The 20,408-nt window shown below is 32.8% G+C and overlaps 1 protein-coding gene across 1 annotated transcript in view; it reads left to right on the top strand.

The window, feature by feature from the left end:
- The window catches only part of SLC36A4 (solute carrier family 36 member 4), a 75,723-nt gene that overhangs the window by 35,581 nt on the left and 19,734 nt on the right, over window positions 1–20,408 (top strand). The window contains exons 5-8 of the mRNA XM_051986806.1: window positions 346–441; window positions 4,415–4,499; window positions 11,570–11,794; window positions 13,885–13,983. Coding sequence (XP_051842766.1) covers window positions 346–441; window positions 4,415–4,499; window positions 11,570–11,794; window positions 13,885–13,983 — 505 coding nt within the window. The remainder of the gene's footprint in view (window positions 1–345; window positions 442–4,414; window positions 4,500–11,569; window positions 11,795–13,884; window positions 13,984–20,408) is intronic.

The following is a 20,408-nucleotide window of genomic DNA, read 5'->3' as shown; positions in this document are numbered from 1 at the left end:
TTTTCCTTAGCTTATTAATTTATCTTGAATTAGCATGCTAATAGCAGTTCACATTTGAAGAAATAGCATAGCATGATGAATTGAGAACTGGATTTAATCAGGAAGAGCTTGGTGCAAATTTATCCCTGATACCTTGATAAGTGATTTAACCCTTCAAAAGTATCAGTTGCAAAACAATTTCAGATACAAATTGATAAATATTCTCAAGTTCTCTATAGCAATGAAATCACTCTAGCTCCTGCCCGCCCAAATCCTTTTGTATTGAATTTTAAGGCTTTAAAAAGTAATGATAAGAAATTATAGATGCTTAAATTTTTCTTTTACATATTTATTATTACATTGCAGGTTTAAAAAATCTTCATTAGGTTATAGTGACACTGTTTGTTTTGCTATGGAAGTAAGTCCTTGGAATTGCATACAAAAAAAATCTTCTTTGGGAGGGTGAGTATTTTGTTAATATTTCATTTTATCTGAAAGTACACAGACAAATTAAGAATCCTTCTGTAAAGCAGACTGTTCCAAAGGCTGCAAGGTGTGTGATGGTATTTTTGCAAGATGACAAAGTTGCAGCATCTCCATTTATTCACCATATGCTCATTGTCATCCTGTAGCCTAGTTTCCATCCACATAAGTTTCCTGAAATTTCTCTCAGAAGTTATTTCCTAATTCTAAGACCCAGTGGTCTTTTTTCAGTCCCAATGTTCCTTGAACTCTCAGTATGATTTAGCATTGTTGATTTACCTTCTCCTCCCTGGGCTTTACTTGGTTTTCTTTCTAACTTTCTAAGAGTTATCTGGTTCCTTTTCCTAAAAATTGTATCTTAAAGTGCTATTGTAAACCCCATTCATTTGTTTCTCTCTTCTCTTTCCTTTGACATCTACTCACAACTTCATTTATTATAGATAGCTTATTCCTAAGTGTGTGTGTCCTTGTACACAAACACATCACTGATCTCTTTCAGTTTTAGGTTAATATTTCCAAATGTTTGACCAATACTTCAAACTCTTCATGCTTTGAATTAAATTCATTATCTTTCTAAAAGAAAAAAAATTCTTCAACTAGTAAATAAGCATGTATTTTAAAGCACTTATTATGTGCCAGTAACTGTGTTGAGTATAAGGGATACAAAGAGAAAGCACATATAAGTCCTGCTCTCAAGATACTTATATTCTAGTGGGAGAGACAAACATGAACATAAATAGATATATACAAGATAAATACATAGTAGATACTAGAAACATTCATTAAATATTTTCTTTGTGTAGAGAATAGTGCTTAGTGTGTGTGTAGCTAATAAATTTTTTAAAAACCCTGTCTTTTCCTTCTGGATCTTATCAGTAATGGGGGGTATAGATAATAAAGTTGGGTTTTGTCTTTTTTTTTTTCTTTTTCTACCAAACAAACATGAACAAAATAATTCTTTACAAACACAAAAAGAACTATTATATTTTGGTACATAAAGAACCTTTGAATCAGAGAAACTCCAGGAAATAGAGGATGAAGATGTGGTGGAAAACATTTGGGTGAAGACCAGTTTAGCCAGAAATAGATTTGATATCAAAGCATGTTATGGAACTCTTAGATAGGAAGAAAATAGATGATGAGATTTCAGATAAGAGATAACAATGCAGTCAAGAGTTATGATATAGTAATCGTGAGAAACTTTAATTGGATATCTGTTAGTGAGCTTTCTTTCTCGTCTTTGTTTCTCTTTCATTATTCTCAGAAGCTATTCATTTCTTAGGTTTAAATGATAATTTCATTATTCAAAATGTAGAAGAATCAATGAGAGGCAATTATTCTAGACCTGATTCTGATCAGAAAGGAAAAAGTTATTGATAAAGTACAAATAATGGGAATCTCTGATTGAAATGAGCATTCTACCCTAGAATTTTCAGATGAGAAGAAAGCTAGATATTACCTTAAGAGCATCTTGTTCAGAGGAAACATTGGAAGAATCCTATGGACTAAAATTCTTCAGGGAAAGATAGCTCAGAAAGGTTGGAAAAATTTTTAATAATGACAACTTGAAGGCACAAATTAAAACAGTTCTAGTGAGAAAGCAAATTGGGAGTTAGATTTTTTTAAAAGATATGTTAAAAGATAGATTTAAGCATAAATATTGAAAGATAAACAAAACAAGGTAGAATGGTCCTGCAGGAAGAGTATCAGTAATTCAGAAACTCAGAATTAACTGAGGTTAACAAGTTCTAAACTCAATAAAAAGGGGTTTTGGGAAGTTGAGGATGGGGGAAATTGAAGGGAAAGACTAGTAAGGGTTAAATAAGATAATAGTTAATAGACAAAGGAAAAGAGACAAAACTATTCAGTTTTCTGTTCTTTCTGTCTTGAAAAATCATTTTTGGAATGAAAATGACAGAACAAAACTGATCCTGAGGAATTTATGCTAGAGATAAATAAGGAAATAGGAAAAGAGTTCCTAGCTATAAACTTAAGAGCTCAACTTGCCAGGTCCTGACAAGCTACATCCCACAGTAGGTTGTACTTTAAAAAAAGTAATAGATATCAATCATCAATTATATTTGAAAGGTTGTAGCAGACAGGAGAACTTGCAAAAATGAAGAAAATCAAGCGATGTTCTTATTTTCAAAAAAGCAAGAAGAGTCTGCAGGGGATAGGCTAGGGAACTTGACTCCATTTCTTTGTAAAGTTATGGAAAATGTTACTAAATAGAGTAAAACTCTGGGGTAGGGGAGAGGGATGCATTTGTCAACTCATGCCAAATTAACCTCATTTCTTTTAGATCAAGGAATGCTGAGATATAGTTAAAAATGGTAGGTCCATCAAACCACTTTATGTTTACTTTGATTATATTAAAAGAAATATAGGGTTCAGAATGTGGAGTCTGATAGGCTCTAGCCTGTAAGCTACACTACACTGTGCCTTCATTAACCTATATCTGTAGTGTATGTTGTTCAGTTCTGCCTACCATGTTTTAGGATGGACATAATAAGGTATAGAACATCCTGGGGGTATAGAACAACACAGGGGAAAGTGACCAGAATATTGAAGGGGCATAAGATTATTCTTTTTGAGTATCTGATTGAAAGAATGTAACCTGGAGAAGACTTACGTCCTGGAGAATGCTTAGCCTGAAAAATTACTGAGACTATTATAGCTATTTTCAAATATTTGAAAAAAATTATCATGTGAAAAAAGGATGACTTGTTCTGCTTTGCTCCAGAAAACAGAAGTAGAACTTCTAGAAAGGCAGATTTTTACTACGAGTAAATAATTTCCAGTAATTAGAGCTATCTAGAAATGTGACCAGCTGTCTGAAGAGCCAGTAGACATTACTGTGCCAAAAGTTTTCAAGTAAAGGCTACATGATTAGGTGTATTGCAGAGTGAATTTTTGGATTTAGATTTGTGGCTACCGTGTTCCATTCCACTTTGGAGACTATTAACCATCCTTTTAAAAACACAACTCAAATTCTGAATTCTTTTTTTTGATGACCCCTAATTGGTAAGTGACTTTACCCATCTCAGACTTGACATAACACATTATTTGTATTTTTCTTTTGTGCCTTTTCTTTTTTCTTTTATATTATGGTTATTTGTAGTTTATTCTGTTTTTTTTTTAAACTGTACTTGTAATCTCCATTAGGACACAGAATCCCTATTTATATAAACTTATCTAAACATGGTATTTTACTCATAGCATATGCTCTATAAATTTCTGTATAGTTACTCAACCTTTATGCAACCCTGGGTACCTACAGTAATTTATGCTAAAATGGTGCAGCAGTACTGGAAGATGACAAAATCTGATAAGAAATTATTCTGTCAGACTTTCATGGTATAAACTAAATCCAGATGTTCTGATCAATAAAACCTAAATATCTAAATTAACATGTATAGTTCATGCTTACTGTATTTTAAATAGAATAGAATAATTAGGGAAATGGACTAAAACCTAGAAAATTATGAACTTTTAAAGGGAGATAATATGTCCTAGGAACTTTATATCATAATCCTAGCTGTGCCACAGAATATGTTCTGTATAAAATAACTTATCATAATTTAGATAATCCTTGGCTTCTTTCAAATGTGTATATTTATTTATTTTTTGGAAGATGTTTAGAATATGGCATACTTTATTGGGAGAGCTTTTCTGTATTGAATCATTTGCCTTTGGGGGGGAAGAGAGGGGATTATCAACACAAAGCAGGATTTTTTATTCTTTGTTTTATTTAATTGTAAATTATAAATATATATACACATACATTGTAAATATATATACATTATAGAAAGTGAATATTTTAATTCTGTTCCATAACTGTCACTTTGGAGAAAAACACTTCATATCCAATTTTTTTTAACATGGGTTATAAAAGAGTTTTAAAAATGTCATTTTAGAAGGATGACCCTAAATTATATGTATCTATTTTCAGGAATATTGTGGACATTTTTCTAGTGATAACACAGCTGGGGTTCTGCAGTGCTTACATTGTCTTCTTAGCTGAGAATGTGAAGCAAGTGAGTATTTTTCTTCCAGTTATTGAGACACTTTCCCTTAGTTATCCTTATTTTGCTATTATCTTTCCGTCTAAAGAAGTTCCATTTTAATGTGGAAATGCTTTTATTTCATGGAGAGTGATGCTTCATTGCTTTCCCTTAGGCTCCACTTTGCAAGTTGGCCTCCAGCTTTTGGCGTTTTGGGGTCTGCTAGCTTTCTTTGCTTGTCTTCAAGGTCTCTGGGGGACTTTTCTCCCAGTGCCCTGGGCATCCCAGGCTGTCTTGGGCTGTCTCTTTGGGCACCTCTGAAAAGGTGCTATGGGCTCCCCTGAGAAGGGAGAGTAGGACTGAAGGCTGGAATACAAACAGGTGCTATCCCCGTCAGAGTGCGACAGTTTTCGGGAGTCCTCCTTTATGTTGGGATATTGTTTCAGGTTGACTCTAAGGGGTCTTCAGCCTTGGTAGAGAATGGCTGCCTATTTGGGCATACATGCCAAGCACTGAAGTTGGAGCTCTACCCAAAAAATGCCAAACCACATTCATTTGTAACTGGTAGGTAGTCTTTATTATTATTTTCTTTATCTTTCTTTTATTTATTATCATTGTCATCATTATCAGTTATAAGTTTTACTTACATTTTAGGGGCTGAACAAATGTATATTTATTGACCTATGCAGTATAGTAGCAAGTGCTATATAGAATAACACATGGCTTCCCACTTTTTAGATACTGATAATGTAAAGAATTAACAAGAATATTTTTGTAAAAACATATATCTTATTTAAAATTTTACAGATTATATTTTAACTATGTCCTTTTAAAATCTAAAGCCTAATATCCCTAATGAATGAAGCTGCTAGTTTAAAATTTTCAAACTGGAATGGACCTTTAAGACATAGTCTAACCCTTACATTTTAAATATGATGAAACTGAGGCCCCAAAATAATTGGTTGTGTGAATTATCTTGCTCTTGGTCACTCTGGTAGTTAGTGACAGAGACCCTAGAACCCTCTTTATCTGAGCCCAGGTCATTGTTTTTCCCATGGTCATATTCTTTTTTCTTTAGTACACAGAATTATGTCTGGATGTAGCTGAATTACTTTTTATTAAATGAATTTTACTCTTCTCAGCCTCATTTCCCCTGTATAACCTTTTTGTTAGCAGTTGCAGCTTCTCTTAGATTAACTACCTCTCTTTGTACAGGAATCCTCACCCCATGTTCTCTTCGTCCTTCATCAAATGATTTTCTTTGGCCTGACTTTTCTTTGCTAAAACTATTTTTCATACTCTTACCAAAAGAATTACAACAGTACTTTCAGCTGAGCCCATTAGATTATTTAGTCCTCCTCTAGCCAAGTAGTAATTGCTCTTTATCAACTAACCTATTTTCAAACTGTCTCCTTCATACTGAAACTTGTATACCAAAGGAATCACTTTCATTCCTTTTTACATTATTCTTGCCCACAGGAAGTTCTATAGCTTCATCCTGATCATTGTTGTTTCTTTCTCTCTTTCTCTCTGTCTCAGTCTCTCTCTCTCTCTCTCTCTCTCTCTCTCTCTCTCTCTCTCTCTCTCTCTCTCTCTCTGTGTGTGTGTCTCTGTGTCTCTGTGTCTCTGTCTCTATCTTACACACATACACACACACACAGTTCTCCCTTTCCATAAATTTGCATTACACAATTTTGATCCCCCTGCAAGTGGCCACAAAATATCCTCTCTCTCCCCTCCCTGCCAGTTAGGGTTCCTTGATCTCAGGCACTGAAGCTGCTCTGACTTTTAGGGTGTTCTGGTGCTGAAGCTGAGCTGCTCAATGCAGCCATGCAGGACTCCCCAGGGGAGGGAGAAGTCTGTAGAATGAGCCATTTGCTGTCTTTATAGACATTCATATATTTGTACTTTATAAAAGAGTAGGAAATAGTGAGATAGTTAAATGAAAATACATGTAGCATGTTAATATTAGTATGATGATATGTATGTTCATTAACTTAGTCTAGATCTACAATTTATCAGTTCAAGGAACTAACAGTAAGTAAAATACCTCTGCCAATACGAATGGGTAGCTCTTCTGCATCTTTGAGTCTTAAAGAATTGCCTGAGACAATAGAGCAGTAATGAATTGAACCAGCTGCACCAGCGAAAGAACTTTGGGAGATGACTATGAACCACTATAGAATTCCCAATCCCTTTATTTTTGTCCGCTTGCATTTTTGTTTTCCTTCACAGGCTAATTGTACACTATTTCAAAGTCCGATTCTTTTTGTATAGCAAAATAACTGTTTGGACATGTATACTTATATTGTATTTAACTTATACTTTAACATATTTAACATGTATTGGTCAGTCTTCCATCTAGGGGAGGGAGTGGGGAGAAGGAGGGGAAAAATTGGAACAAAAGGTTTGGCAATGGTCAATGCTGTAAAATTACCCATGCATATAACTTGAAAATAAAAAGCTATAATTAAAAAAAGGAAAAAAAAAGAAAAAATTAACATACTAAATAAATGTTATATTGTTATTAATTCATTTAAGAAATTATCAAACTTTTTTACTCTTGCTAATATTGAATATGCAATGCCAATAATAATGGAATTAAATTTCTGTATATAATTTAAAAAAAAGAATTGCCTGAGATATTAAGAGGCAAAGTGATTGATCCAGAGTCATCTAGTTAGTGTATGTCAGGGCAGGGACTGGGCTGCAGATCTTCTTGATCCTAGGTTCTAATCCTGGCACTTTGTCATGCAGTTTGTGTCATCACAGTGAATAATAAAGGTCCAAAGGCCTAAATTATTCCAACCTATATTCAATTTTTAAATAGAGAAGATACCTGGCTCACTGAAGTGGATCTGGAAATACAATTGTAGGGTCTGATTTGGGTAAATCAGCCTGGTGCTGCCAGATGAACTGAAGCTCCTGATCAATACCACCATCCCATACTACCTCCCACACTTTTATATTAATATATGTAAATAATTTTATGTATAAACACATGTGTGTATAGATAAATAGATAGCTATTAGCTATCTAAATATACAGATGAATGTATACCAAGACTAAAGAGAGAATAATTTTAGGAGGGAAAAACAAGTAACTGATTTATTAAGTAAATCTCATTTGAATAAAGTTCAATAGAAGCACAAATGGAGATGATATTGTTACACAGATCTGGATAAGAAGAATAAGATGAGGAATTTGATAAATTATAGGCCTGGCATAGCAAAATATGCTGTATTAATGATGAAGGAAATTATATTATTCAGATGTCCACTGAAATTTTCACTGTGTCTAAAGCAGAACAGCTAATAATATAATTGTTTTCCTTGAGAAGCAACAGGGGATCCTATTATTTGGGACTAATTCTGACCAAAAAGAAAGTCAGAAGAAAGTAGAACTTGGAGGGCAGAGACCCATTCATTTTAGAATTGGAGATGCAGCTGTAGGAAAGAAAATCCTTTCATTCATGCTTCTTAAATTTGGGAGAATAGATTTCACAGGTTTAATGAAACTTTCCAAAAAGAAAAGGAATAAAATCTTTAATAAGTAGGTCTTTGATCTCAACTTAGCAAAATTCTAAAAGGTATAATTAAAGATATGGCTAAGGAACATGTAGAAAAGGAATGATGAGAACATAGCATTTAATAAAAGATATGTTATTTATAAATTTGAGGACAAATGAATACTTTTGAATGATAAAATTATGTGACTTTTGGGATTATTTTTTAAAAATTCAACTAATTTCAATTTATTATAAGAAATGGACTTTGTATAGAAGGATTTTTTCAGAATGTAGAGAAATATAAATACTTCTAAGGCATTGTGGGACAGAGTATACAGTAAAAACTGGAAAAAATAGTAAATAGATTCAACTAAGCAGAATACATGAAGGAAAAGATCAAGAATTTCTCTTTGTAGAAACGTTCATGAGAATTTAGCAGCAGCTAATTTAGAACTATCAGGCATTTTACCTGATTCTCTCACTCCTGTCTCATAATTTTGCAAAAGCCTTATCTGTTTTCCTTCACATCATAGGTGGTGATTCAGAAGCACTTTGTTTTGTCAAAAACCTTCTTATTTGCATCCCTCTACTAATGCTGTTGACTACATCTGAAATACTCAGTTTTCTTCACTTCCATTCTTCAAAGTTCATCCCAAAGGCCATCTCAGTCATTAAGCCTTACTTTTCTGTCTATTTGTACTTCTTTTATACCATTATTTTATGTACATATTTTACCACCCCTACTAGATTATAAATTCCTTAATAAGGGCAAGGACAATCTCTTATTTAACTTTGTATCTCTCTCCACTGCATAATGCAATTCATTGTATGTTATAGGTATTTAATAAATGTTTGAATGACTAAATAGATGAGATAAAATTGTTGCTTAAATCTTAATTATTTTAAACATGAATATAATTGAATATAGCTTTCATTATTAGTGTCATAATATTTTTTTGGAAAATTTGAATGTATATTATTTCATCCTTAAAAACATTTATTAATTATTTTTTGCACATAGGCTCAACAAATTTATCTATGATTATTATACAAATGCAAATGCACACATACACACACACAGCCATACACACACACTCTACAAATCGTGTAGCTCCAAAAGATCCTTCCTATTTTGACTTTTTCCTATCAGTGATAGGCAATTACTTAAAAATATAGGTGGGTAAGGTTTTGTTTTAGTTTTAATTTTGTGGTTGACTTCACCAAGACTAGACATAAAACTCTTGAGTTACTAAAAAACCCTCACAAGTTGGATTTAATAATCAAAAAATTAAGATAGAAACAGTTTAATTCAGTGCCTTCTATTTCTTATAATGTTCATTACAAAGTTTTATGTTTGGGTTATATATATATATATGTATGTATACATATATATACACACACATATACACATATATGTATATATATACATATACACACACATATATATATAATATATAGGGATACACATATCAGTATATATCATATACACACACACATACATTTTAAATAATCTCTGACTGTAGGGTGCACCAAAGAATACAAAAGGTTACCTAAATCTGGGTGTAGGTACGTATCTGTATTATTTTTATTATTTGGCTTATTTTTGTAGGTATCTTTATGAATTTTATGAAGTAACCTAGTATATTAAAAGAAAGTTGTGACAGATCTGTTAAAATTTCCAATAGACTTCTGTCCTGTCAGCTTAGCTATTGAAGTGTAATGAAAAGCTCATCAGAAAATAACAGTTTGGTGGATAGCCTTATCATTTGCAGCAAGTAACTTAATTTTCTAGACTAAGTAAATGATCTCCAAGGTTCCTTCAAAATACTACATTCTTAGCTTTAAAATTATGTTATTTATTGAACAGTTTTTCTCATTGGTATACAGTAGTTCAGGTGTTTTTAGGATCCTTGCTTTTTTTAGGATCATGCTTTGCTTCCTACAAAGCCCTAATTAGTTTGTTTGCTTTGCAAATCAGGTAAACAAAAGTAATATGTGAATAAAAACTGTGCTATGAATTAACAATTTTATTTCTGTTATATTTGAATAATATAACATTTTGTCTTGAAAAAAATAACTTGTAAGCCACAGCAGTATGGCTTATAGTATGGACTGCTGCACTTAAAGTCAGGAATACCTAAGTTCAAATCTCACTTCTCACATTTACTGATTGGATGCCCATAGACAAACCACTTAACCTTAGGGAACTTTATAGGCAGTTCTCTAAGACTTTGATGTAGATAACTTTACACTTTGCATTGGTAGAGTTTTAAGATTGAAAATTCTTGTACCCATGATATCTCTGTCCTTGAAAGATTGATGTAATTCACAAGTTAAATATGGGTTATGTATCTCTGAAAACACTGTATGATTGGTAAAATATTCTTGGATCCAAAGATTTTAAGACAGTATAATTTTAAACTCTAAAAGATCTATTGTTAGACATATAGAATTATTTATTATTTCAATTGTCCATTTTATTAATAAGGCATAACAGAAGTAACCCAGAGAAAAGTTTTTACTAATGGTACCAGGACAGGTTTTTAGCTTTCTGATTAATTGATCATTTATAGAATCATAAAATCTCAGAGGAATAACGGAGCTTACAGGTGATCTAAATCAAGACAACAGAGGGAAGGATTTGGCAAATTTATTTTCTTGTTATTGAAATTTAGTATGTTCTACTCCAACTAGCATTTTTATTTTTTAAAAATTTCTGAAATTGCATAGTAATCCTTTCTTGTTTCATTCTAATTGTTTTAATGTGGGCAGTAAGATGACATTAAGTTTAATTGTGCTTAATTACTTAATTGATTACTTAAGAGTAATTGTGCTTACCGAAAAAATAATAATTATTACAATTGAAGTCTAATCATTTTAAAAATAATAATTGACTTTTTTTTGGTAAAATAGTTTGTTTGCTCCAGGTTTAAAGTGAAATAGTCTAGTACTTACCACTTCGTGAGGTGCCATATACTTGATGTAATTATTGAATATGACTTGAAATTATGTGTCTTTTAAAAATTAAGTTTATATATTATGTTTTTAAAAATAATTTATTTTGGCATTATATTTCTGAAAAATAATTACAACTTGCTTTTCATATGAAAGGAAATGAAAATGCTTTTGAAGGTTGGATCTATACAATATTAATACACTCAGCTCCTACATTAGATATATGTGTTCCAAATTTCTTGTACATATCAAGTTTTATTAGAGTTCAAAAATGTGGTGCTTCATGAAATTTCAAAATGAATGAATCAATTTATCTTAACAACAACATTTATTGAACTTAATTTTCATAGTAAGAAAGAATAAATATTTTTTGTTTAAATAGTTCCTGCTAGAAGGTGATTTGATTGTCTATGTTTCTGGGAAGTTATTATTCTTAAAATGATGCTACAATATTTTTGTTCACTTTAAAATTATTATGAGTAAATATTGTACAGGATACCATAGGTCACTGATTTCTCTGTTATCTCCTTTTTGTTATTTTAATCACATTTTTAACATGTAAAATAGAGTAGATAATAAAATTTAAAAAAAAAAACATTTTCTTTACATTTTCTCCTTTCTTCTCCTAATCCTGTTATAGATTCATGAAGGAATTTCAGCAAAAATGTTCTCTCTGAATGGTACTGGTGAAGCAACTCTGTATGAGAGAAGAAGTATTGACCTGAGGATGTATATGCTTTGCTTTCTCCCATTTATATTTCTTTTGGTCCTTGTTCGTGAACTTAAGAGCTTGTCTGTGCTTTCATTCCTTGCCAATCTTTCCATGGCAATCAGTCTTATAATAATCTACCAATATATTATTAGAGTAAGTATAACACATCTTAAATTATTATGTGTTTTTAAGTATGTTACTTAAAAATACTCAATATAAATATTAGAAATTATAAAAATATTCTATGATTTTATAACATTCCATTTTTTAAAGGAGGGGGTTTTTATGAATTAAAAATGTAGAAAGGCTAGATAGTTCCATCATGTTTTATTTTATTCCTGACTGTTTTATTTTATGCTAGTAATGCAGGTGTGGATATTAAAACTACTTTAGTTCAAGTCCCCAGTTACTCTTGACTGAACTATTGTATTATTTAAATATTATTTTTGGTAGTAATATGTTTCATTTCCCTAGAAAATTTGTAAATTTCATATTATATAATTTTTCTCTTAGTGCTTTGCACTTAAAGGTCACAGATACCAGAGTTGGAACAGATTTTAGTGGTTGTCCAGACAGTTTTCTCACTTTATGGAGGAGGACGATACTTAATAATATACAGTTTTTAAATTCGTGGGTGCTAATTAAATATTTAAGCTTCATAAAATTTTGTCTAAATCATAAATCATTTACCATATCACATAGTTTGCTTCACTATTATACATTATTTTATAAAAATACAGCTTAAAAATTGTTAGCAAATGTCAGATATGGTTTTCATATGTCTATTATATTTGCCCCTTGGCTGGATACAGAAATACTTTAAAAATATTTTTCTTGGGATATTTACAAAGACAAACTTAGGTTTTATGTAAGAAAAAAATTAAACTCAGAGCTATCCAAAAATGTAAAGGGCTATCTTAGGAGGAAACAGCAAAGACTTAAAGGATAATCAGTTACCATGTGTGATGTAATGAAAATTCTTATTCAGGTACAGATTGAGCTAGATATTTTTAGAGGTTCTTTCTAGTTTTGCTCTTGCACTAGCCTTCAGATGATTTTATATTTTGCTGAATCTAAAATGCCACTTTCACTTTCTTGAAAGAAATTACACAGGGCAATCCCAATGCAGGGTGGGAGAGGATTTTATTGGATCCGTATTGGTTTCTTTTATCTAAGAACCTTATTAACTTACCTAAGACTTAGTAAGGGATACTTGTGACCAGTTTTATAGTTCCTGTTGTATTACTCCCATGTTAACATCTAGCTTTGAATTCACAAATCACTTAAGATCACACAGTAAGTTTAAAAGGCTAGAGAAAAAAATCAATCTCTTCTGATATTTTTAAAATATTGTTTCATTTCAGCAAATATTTTTATTTCCAAGTGTATATAGCTCTGTACTAATTACTGTCTGGAAACAGTTCAAGACACTTGGGGAAAAGCGAAACATTTTTAGATAGATGACTTTGTTAATATCAGCACTGCAGTTGACATTGAATTATATAAGGTAAAAAAAAATGCATCTTAGAAAGATCTGTGAACATGTGATAAAAAATAGTCATGGAAATGGGTCAGATTAGAAAAGGAAACGGAAGCCGATATTCATACTAGAGCATAGATGAGTAGTCTAGATTGAATTTTCATATTAAAACTTAAGACAAGACTGTGGCCAAGAGCTTCTTAAGCCAGATCAGGATAAAATGATAAAATAATAAGATCAGAAACCTCATTGATAAGAACCAAGAACAAATGCTGTAAGAAAGATCTGAGTTTAAGGATTAAAATCAAACACATCTGTCAGACATTGGGAAGTTCCAAAGTATAAAAGGGTAGGGCAAGGAAAGTCGAAAAATAAATACTAATTTAATACTAATACTAATAAGAACCTATTAACTGGGATAGCTTTCTGCCTGAGGTCTAGAGTTTTCATATATTTTTTTAAAGATCCAATTCTGTTATTAGATATCCTGGACTCTTCTGTTAGAAGTAATTGGAAGCTTTTAACTCCCAGGGTAGCTTGTATAGGAAAGGGATGAACAACTTTTGATAATTTGAACCTGACAGAATGAGTCTGGTTGAAGTCATTTTTGTCATTTTTGTTTGAAAAACAAAAATTATTAATTATTAGGATTTGAAAAAAATGTAAGAAGCACAAAAAGGTATTTGATTTTGTCCGTTGTAAATTTTATTAGACAAGAACTCTTACCTATCTGTGAAAGTTTTTTTTTTTCTTCAATTACCAGGATATACCAGATCCGCGAAATCTTCCAGCTGTGGCTGGTTGGAAGAAATATCCACTCTTTTTTGGTACAGCTGTATTTGCTTTTGAAGGCATTGGCGTGGTAAGGATTTATTTTAAAGTATTAAGTATGAAAAACACTAATATAAAGTATCACAAATGAGCATTTCTCTAAATTTTCATGTGCTTAATTTAAGACTGTTCATTTTTACATTATTTTATAAGTTTCTATATGACTAATTACAGGAGATCAAAATATAAATATTCCTTCAGCATATAGATATTATATACATATGTATTATGTTATTTATATATGTACATATACATGTCTTTACATACATACATATATGCACATGTGTACACATACAGCATTGAGTTGGAAGATTAGAGTACATCTTATACAAGCAACAGTTAGGAAGCAGTATCACTGAATCTCAAGATTCATGATGGGAAGTATGAGATATTAGAAGACTGGAAAGTCAGGGGAGGAAGTCAATTTATATAGGACTTTTATTGGCAGTTTGTTACATGGTCTTGGAGATATAGGAAGCCACAGGAGTCTATTGAAATGTGTATGGGATGGGATAACATAGTCAGAATTGTATTTAAGGAAGATCACTTTGACAATTGAATGGAGAGTGTACTGAAGCAGGGAGAAACTTGTGGCAAGCAGATCAGCTAGCAGGTATTTGCAAAAGTCCAAGCATGAGATGATGAGAGCTTGGGCCAGAGGAGAAAAGGGAGTGTGTATGAAATATGTTACAAGGTGAAATCAACAGATTTTGGTGAGAGATTGCCTGTGAATGGGGAGCGATCATGGGGAGTTGAGGATAACACCCAGATTTGTGAGTGAGGGCGGCTGGGATTGTGCTTTCTTCAACAATGTAGATGATAGAGCACTCTGCTGAGCTCCCCTAGCATTCCTCTCCAGATAGCTTTGAAATAACAATTGAAATTGATATTCTACAATGGTAAAGCCAACAAAACATCAGAGTGAGACATTCTTCTAGTCTGAGATAATATAAAAAGTAAGAAAAATCTCTGACTTAGAGGAAGAGGCTGCCCCAGAGCCCACTGGATGAGATACCAGTGGTGGGCCTAAGTGTTAGAGACAGAAACAGTAGCAGTAGCTTTGGGCACTCTCAAGCCAGAGACAATAATGGAACCTGGCAACTATGGTACCCCTGCACTATCACTTGTCAGAAGACTAGACACTATTTGGCAATTCTATCATCTATATCCATTTCAGTATCAGAATTCAAGAGCAGAGATGATCACTTTGGGTGAGGAAGTAGGGGAGTCCTGAGGAGCAACTGTTTGGCAACTCCATTATCTGTACTCACTTCTGGATCATCTATACTCATTTCAAGATCATAATTCAAGAGTAGAGAAGAACGCCTTTGGTCATGAGGGAAGCAGAACCCTGAGAGGGCAATATCACTTCTGGTTTCAAGCGATCAAGTACCTTGAGGAATAGTATTACTTCTGATCTCAAGGAAGGAGAGTCCCCAAGAAGCAGTATTAATTGCAGTCCTAAGACCTCAGAGGTCCTTCCTGGGTAAGGACCAGAGTGAAGACCAAGAGAGAATGGACATACTTCTCCCCAAATTACATTATCTTGGAAGCACCAAAAACTTTCAAACACCTAGAATTAGCTCTGAAAACAGCATAATAAAAAAGTCTGAAATTTGAGATGATATCATGCCCATCTCTGCCCATCCCCCTTGTATCAGAAACAGAATATAACTCTAACATAAAGTTACAAAGAAAGAAAGAGGATGGAAAAATGAATAAGCAAACAAAAAAGTTAATGTGGTGACATGGAAGTTCACACACAAATTCAGAAGAAAATAAAGTCAAAACAGCTATAAATAAAGCGTCAAAGAAAATGTGAATTGGATACAAGTCTAAACTTAATTCTTAGAAAAATTAAAAATAAAAATGTCCAAATGGAAAAGGAAGGTAGAAAACTTCATTGATGAAAATAATTCCTTAAAAAGCAGAATTGGCCAAATGGAGAAAGAAGTAGAAAAGTTCGCTGAAGAAAATAGTTCCTTAAAAATTAGAATTAGGGAGCAGCTAGGTGGCACAGTGGATAGAGGACCAGCCCTGAAGTCAGGAGGACCTGAATTTAAATCTGGTCTCAGACAGTTAACACTTCCTAGTTGTGTGACCCTGGACCAGTCACTTAATTCCAATTGCCTCAGCAAAAAAAAAAAAAAATTAGAATTGGGCAAGTGGAAGTTAATCACTCCATGAAACATCAAGAAACAATAAAACAAAGACAAAAGAATAAGAAAATAGAATAAACTGTGAAATATTTCATTGGAAAAATGACTGACTTGGAAAAAAGATTGAGGAGAGAGCATTTAAAAATTGTTAGACTCCATGAAAGCCATGATTGATGCAAAATCCTAGATATCATATTTCAAGGAATTATCAAGGAAAACTGCTACAGTATTTTAGATCGAGAAGGTAAAATAAAAATTGGAAGTATCTATCAATCGTCTCCAGAAAGAGGTCCCAAAATGAAAACTCCCAGGAATATTATACTCAAATTTCAGAACTTCCAGGTTAAAGAGAAAATATTTCAAGCAGCCAGGAAAAAAAAAATTCAAATATCTTGGAGCTAGAGTCAGTATCACACAGTATTTGGCAGCTACTACCTCAAAGGAACAGAAGGCTTGGAATTTGATATTATAGCAGACAAAAGAGCTAGAATTACAACCAAGAATAATCTATCAAACAAAACTTGAATCTAATCCATCAAGGGAAAAATGGATATTTAATGAAATATAGGATTCTGAAACATTTATGATGAAAAGACCAGAGCTGAAGAGAAAAATTTGACTTTCACATGTAAGATTCAAGAGAAGCATAAAAAGGTAAACATGAAAAAGAAATCTTAAGGGGCTCAGTAAAGTTAAACTGTTTGCTTTTCTATATGGGAAGATGATATATGTATCGTCTAAGAAATTTCTCATTATTAGGGCAGTTAGAATGGAGTCTAAATAGAGGGTGCAGAAGTGAACTGAGTGTGTTGGAATGATGCTGTTTGAAAAAATGGATAGATGAGAAAAAGGATTCTCTAGGAGAAGAGATAAGAAAGAAAAAGAATGGGGAAAATTATCTCAAAAAGAGCTTTTAAAGTGAAGGGGAGAATGTAAGTGGGGTAGGAGGGTGGGCAATGTTTGAAACTTACTTGCAGCTAAATTAGTATTAGTAATAGAACTCTATCTTAGATTTTTTAGAATTTCTTAAAATAGAAATCTGCTCCTACAAGCAAGTAGGAGGGAAGTGTAATAAGAGAAAGTATGGGTAATAAAAGAGAGGACAGATAAATGAAGTCAATGGTCAGAAGCAAAACAGACCTTTGAGGTAGGTTAGAATAAAAGGAGAGAAAGAAGGATAAAGAGAAGTAAATGGGATGGAGGGAAATGCACAAGTAGTAATCATAACTGTGACTGTGAATTTACCCATGAAATGGAAATGCTTAGCACTGTGGTTTAGAAACCAGAATCTGACAATATGTTGTTTATAAGGGGCATGAGTAAAGTAAAAATAAAAGATTGTGACAAAATCTAATATGCTTCAGTTAAGGTAAAAGAGGCAGGAGTAGCAATCATGATCTTAGACAAATTAAGAACAAAAATAGACCTAATCAAAAGAGATAATCAGGGAAACTATATTTTGCTCAAAGTTACCATAAACAGTATGTAATATCAAATAATTTCATAGCAAGTTTCTCTGATAAAGGCCTTATTTCTCAAATATATATACTGAGTAGATAATTGAGTCAAATTTATAAACATAAGAGTCAACATCCAATTGATAGTCAAAGGAGATAAACAAGCAGTTTTCAGAAAAAGAAATCAAAACTATAGTCATTTGAAAAAAAGTTCCAAATCACTATTGAGTAAAGAAATTCAAATTAAAACAGCCCTGAGATACCACCTTACACCTATCAAAAATGATAATTGCAGTAGGAGATGAGGGTGAAATAGTCACTGAAGAACATTTTGAAACTTTGCCCTATAAAACTGTACATACCCTTTCACCCAGAAATACTATTACCAATTCTGTATCATAAAGAGACTGAAGAAAAAGTAAAAGGACAGTTATTTACAAAAATATTTATAACAGCTCTTTTTGGGGGGCCAAAGAATTGGAAATTGAGGGGACGTTTATCACTTGGGAACTGACTGAACAAGTTGTGGCATATGATTGTTATGTATTACTATTGTACTAAAAGAAATAATGAAGGGGATGTTTTTAGAAAAACATGGGAAGACTTATGGGAACTGTTGTAAAGTGATGTAAGAAGAATTGAGAAATCATTGTGCACAATAATAGCAATGATGTAATGATGATTAATTTTTTAAAATTATTATTTTTTTATTATAATAACTTTTTATTGACAGAACCCATGCCAGGGTAATTTTTTACAACATTATCCCTTGCACTCACTTTTGTCCCGAATTTTTCCCTCTCTTCCTCCATCCCTTCCCCGAGATGGCAAGCAGTCCTATATATGTTAAATATGTCACAGTATATCCCAGATACAATATATGTGTGCAGAACCGAACAGTTCTCTTGTTGCACACAGGGAGAATTGGATTCAGAAGGTAGAAATAATCCAGGAAGAAAAACAAATATGCAAATGGTTTACATTCATTTCCCATTGTTCTTTCTTTGGGTGTAGCTGCTTCTGTCCATCGTTGATCAATTGAAACTGAGTTAGATCTTCTCTTTGTCAAAGAAATCCACTTCCATCAGAATACATCCTCATACAGTATTGTTGTTGAGGTATATAATGATCTCCTGGTTCTGCTCATTTCACTTAGCATCAGTTCATATAAGTCTCTCCAAGCCTCTCTGTATTCATCCTGCTGGTCATTTCTTATAGAACAATAATATTCCATAACATTCATATACCACAATTTACCCAATCATTCTCCAATTGATGGGCAAATGATGATTAATTTTGAAAGACTTGGCTACTCTGATCAATACAATGATCTAAGATAGTTCCAAATGATTCACAGTAAAAAAATGTTATTCACTCCCAGAGAGAAAACTCCCAGAGAGAACTCTGAGTGCAATTGAAATAAAACTTTCTTACTTCGTTTTTCTTACTTTTTTTGAAACATGGCTAACATGGAAATATGTTTTGCATGATTTCAGCTATAAAATTAACATATTGCTTGCCTTCTCATTAGGTGGGGTGGGGAATGGGAAGAATATTGAATAGAAAATTTTTAAAAATAATAGAACAACAATAGGGAAGCTTGGAAGGTAGAAAAGTTTCTAGGTAAAGATAATGGATTTGGTTTTGGACATATTGGGTTTAAGATGGCTACAGTAATGTGATTTGAAATGTGTACTAGGCATTTAGAGATATAAGAGCAGATATCAGCAGAGATGTTAGGGATACTTTAGTAAATTTGAGAATCATCAGGAAAGATAGTATTTGATTGAATTCATGGGAACTTATGAGTTTACCAAGTGAAATAGAGGAAATAGAATAAAAAGAGATTTGCCTAGTGCAGAACCCTGTGGGACACTCTTTTTAAGTAAGTATGATTTGGAAGAAAATCTAGGAAATGATACTGAGGAGAAACAGACACATATATAAGAAGGTGAACCTGGAGAGAATTGTGTCTTGAAGACCTAGAGAGAAGAGGATGTCAAGAATAAAAGGGTGATTGACAATGTTAAAGGCTGAAGAGAGGTCAAGAAGGATAAGGTTTGAGAAAAGCCCATTGAATTTGGTAGTAAAGAGATCATTAGTGACTTTGGAGAGAACAATTTCATATTACTGTCAGAAGTTAGGGTGCAGAGTTGAAAAGAGAGTGAGAGGAGGGGAAGTAGAGGAATCTATTGTAGAGACTTTCTCAAGGAGCTTAGCCACAAAAGGTTAGAGAAATCTGGACCAACAATTAGCCCCCACTCTTGGGAGTTTGCCATGTTAGCTGTAGTCTTTAGAACTCCTGAGCTCAAGGCCTCCACCACCACAACTCATCCAGTAGCTAAGGTTTTTTTCCCTACATCAGCTGCCATTATTAATACCTGATTTATATATCTGACTGGTGTCCGTCCCCTTCTTCAGTCCTCTACAGCCAACTATATATTGAGCATTTTGCATCAGATTCCTATAAGCATCCCAAACACAATATATTCACTTATTACAATTATAACCAATGTTTACATAGTGCTTACTGTGTGCCAGACATTGTACAGAGTGCTTTAAAGTTGCTATTTCATTTGATGTTTGTAACTCTGGGGGTTCAATGCTGCAATCCCCAATTTTCAGAAGAAAAAACTAAGGTTAAACAGAGGGTAAGTGACTTGTCTGAGTTTACATATCTTGTAGTATTTGAGCTTGGATTTGAACTCAGATCTTCCCAACATTAGTCACAGCACTCTATCCACTGCAGCATTTGATTGCCTCTATGGAGTTCATCTTTTTAATCATACATCTGTAATATTCTGTTCTCTAAAATATAGTTGTTCTCTGGGAGCAGGTTT

The sequence above is a fragment of the Antechinus flavipes genome, chromosome 3, assembly GCF_016432865.1.
Source record: "Antechinus flavipes isolate AdamAnt ecotype Samford, QLD, Australia chromosome 3, AdamAnt_v2, whole genome shotgun sequence".
Classification (NCBI taxonomy): domain Eukaryota; kingdom Metazoa; phylum Chordata; class Mammalia; order Dasyuromorphia; family Dasyuridae; genus Antechinus; species Antechinus flavipes.
The sequence above is the reverse complement of the archived record's forward strand: the minus strand, read 5'-3'. Positions and strand labels throughout refer to the sequence as shown.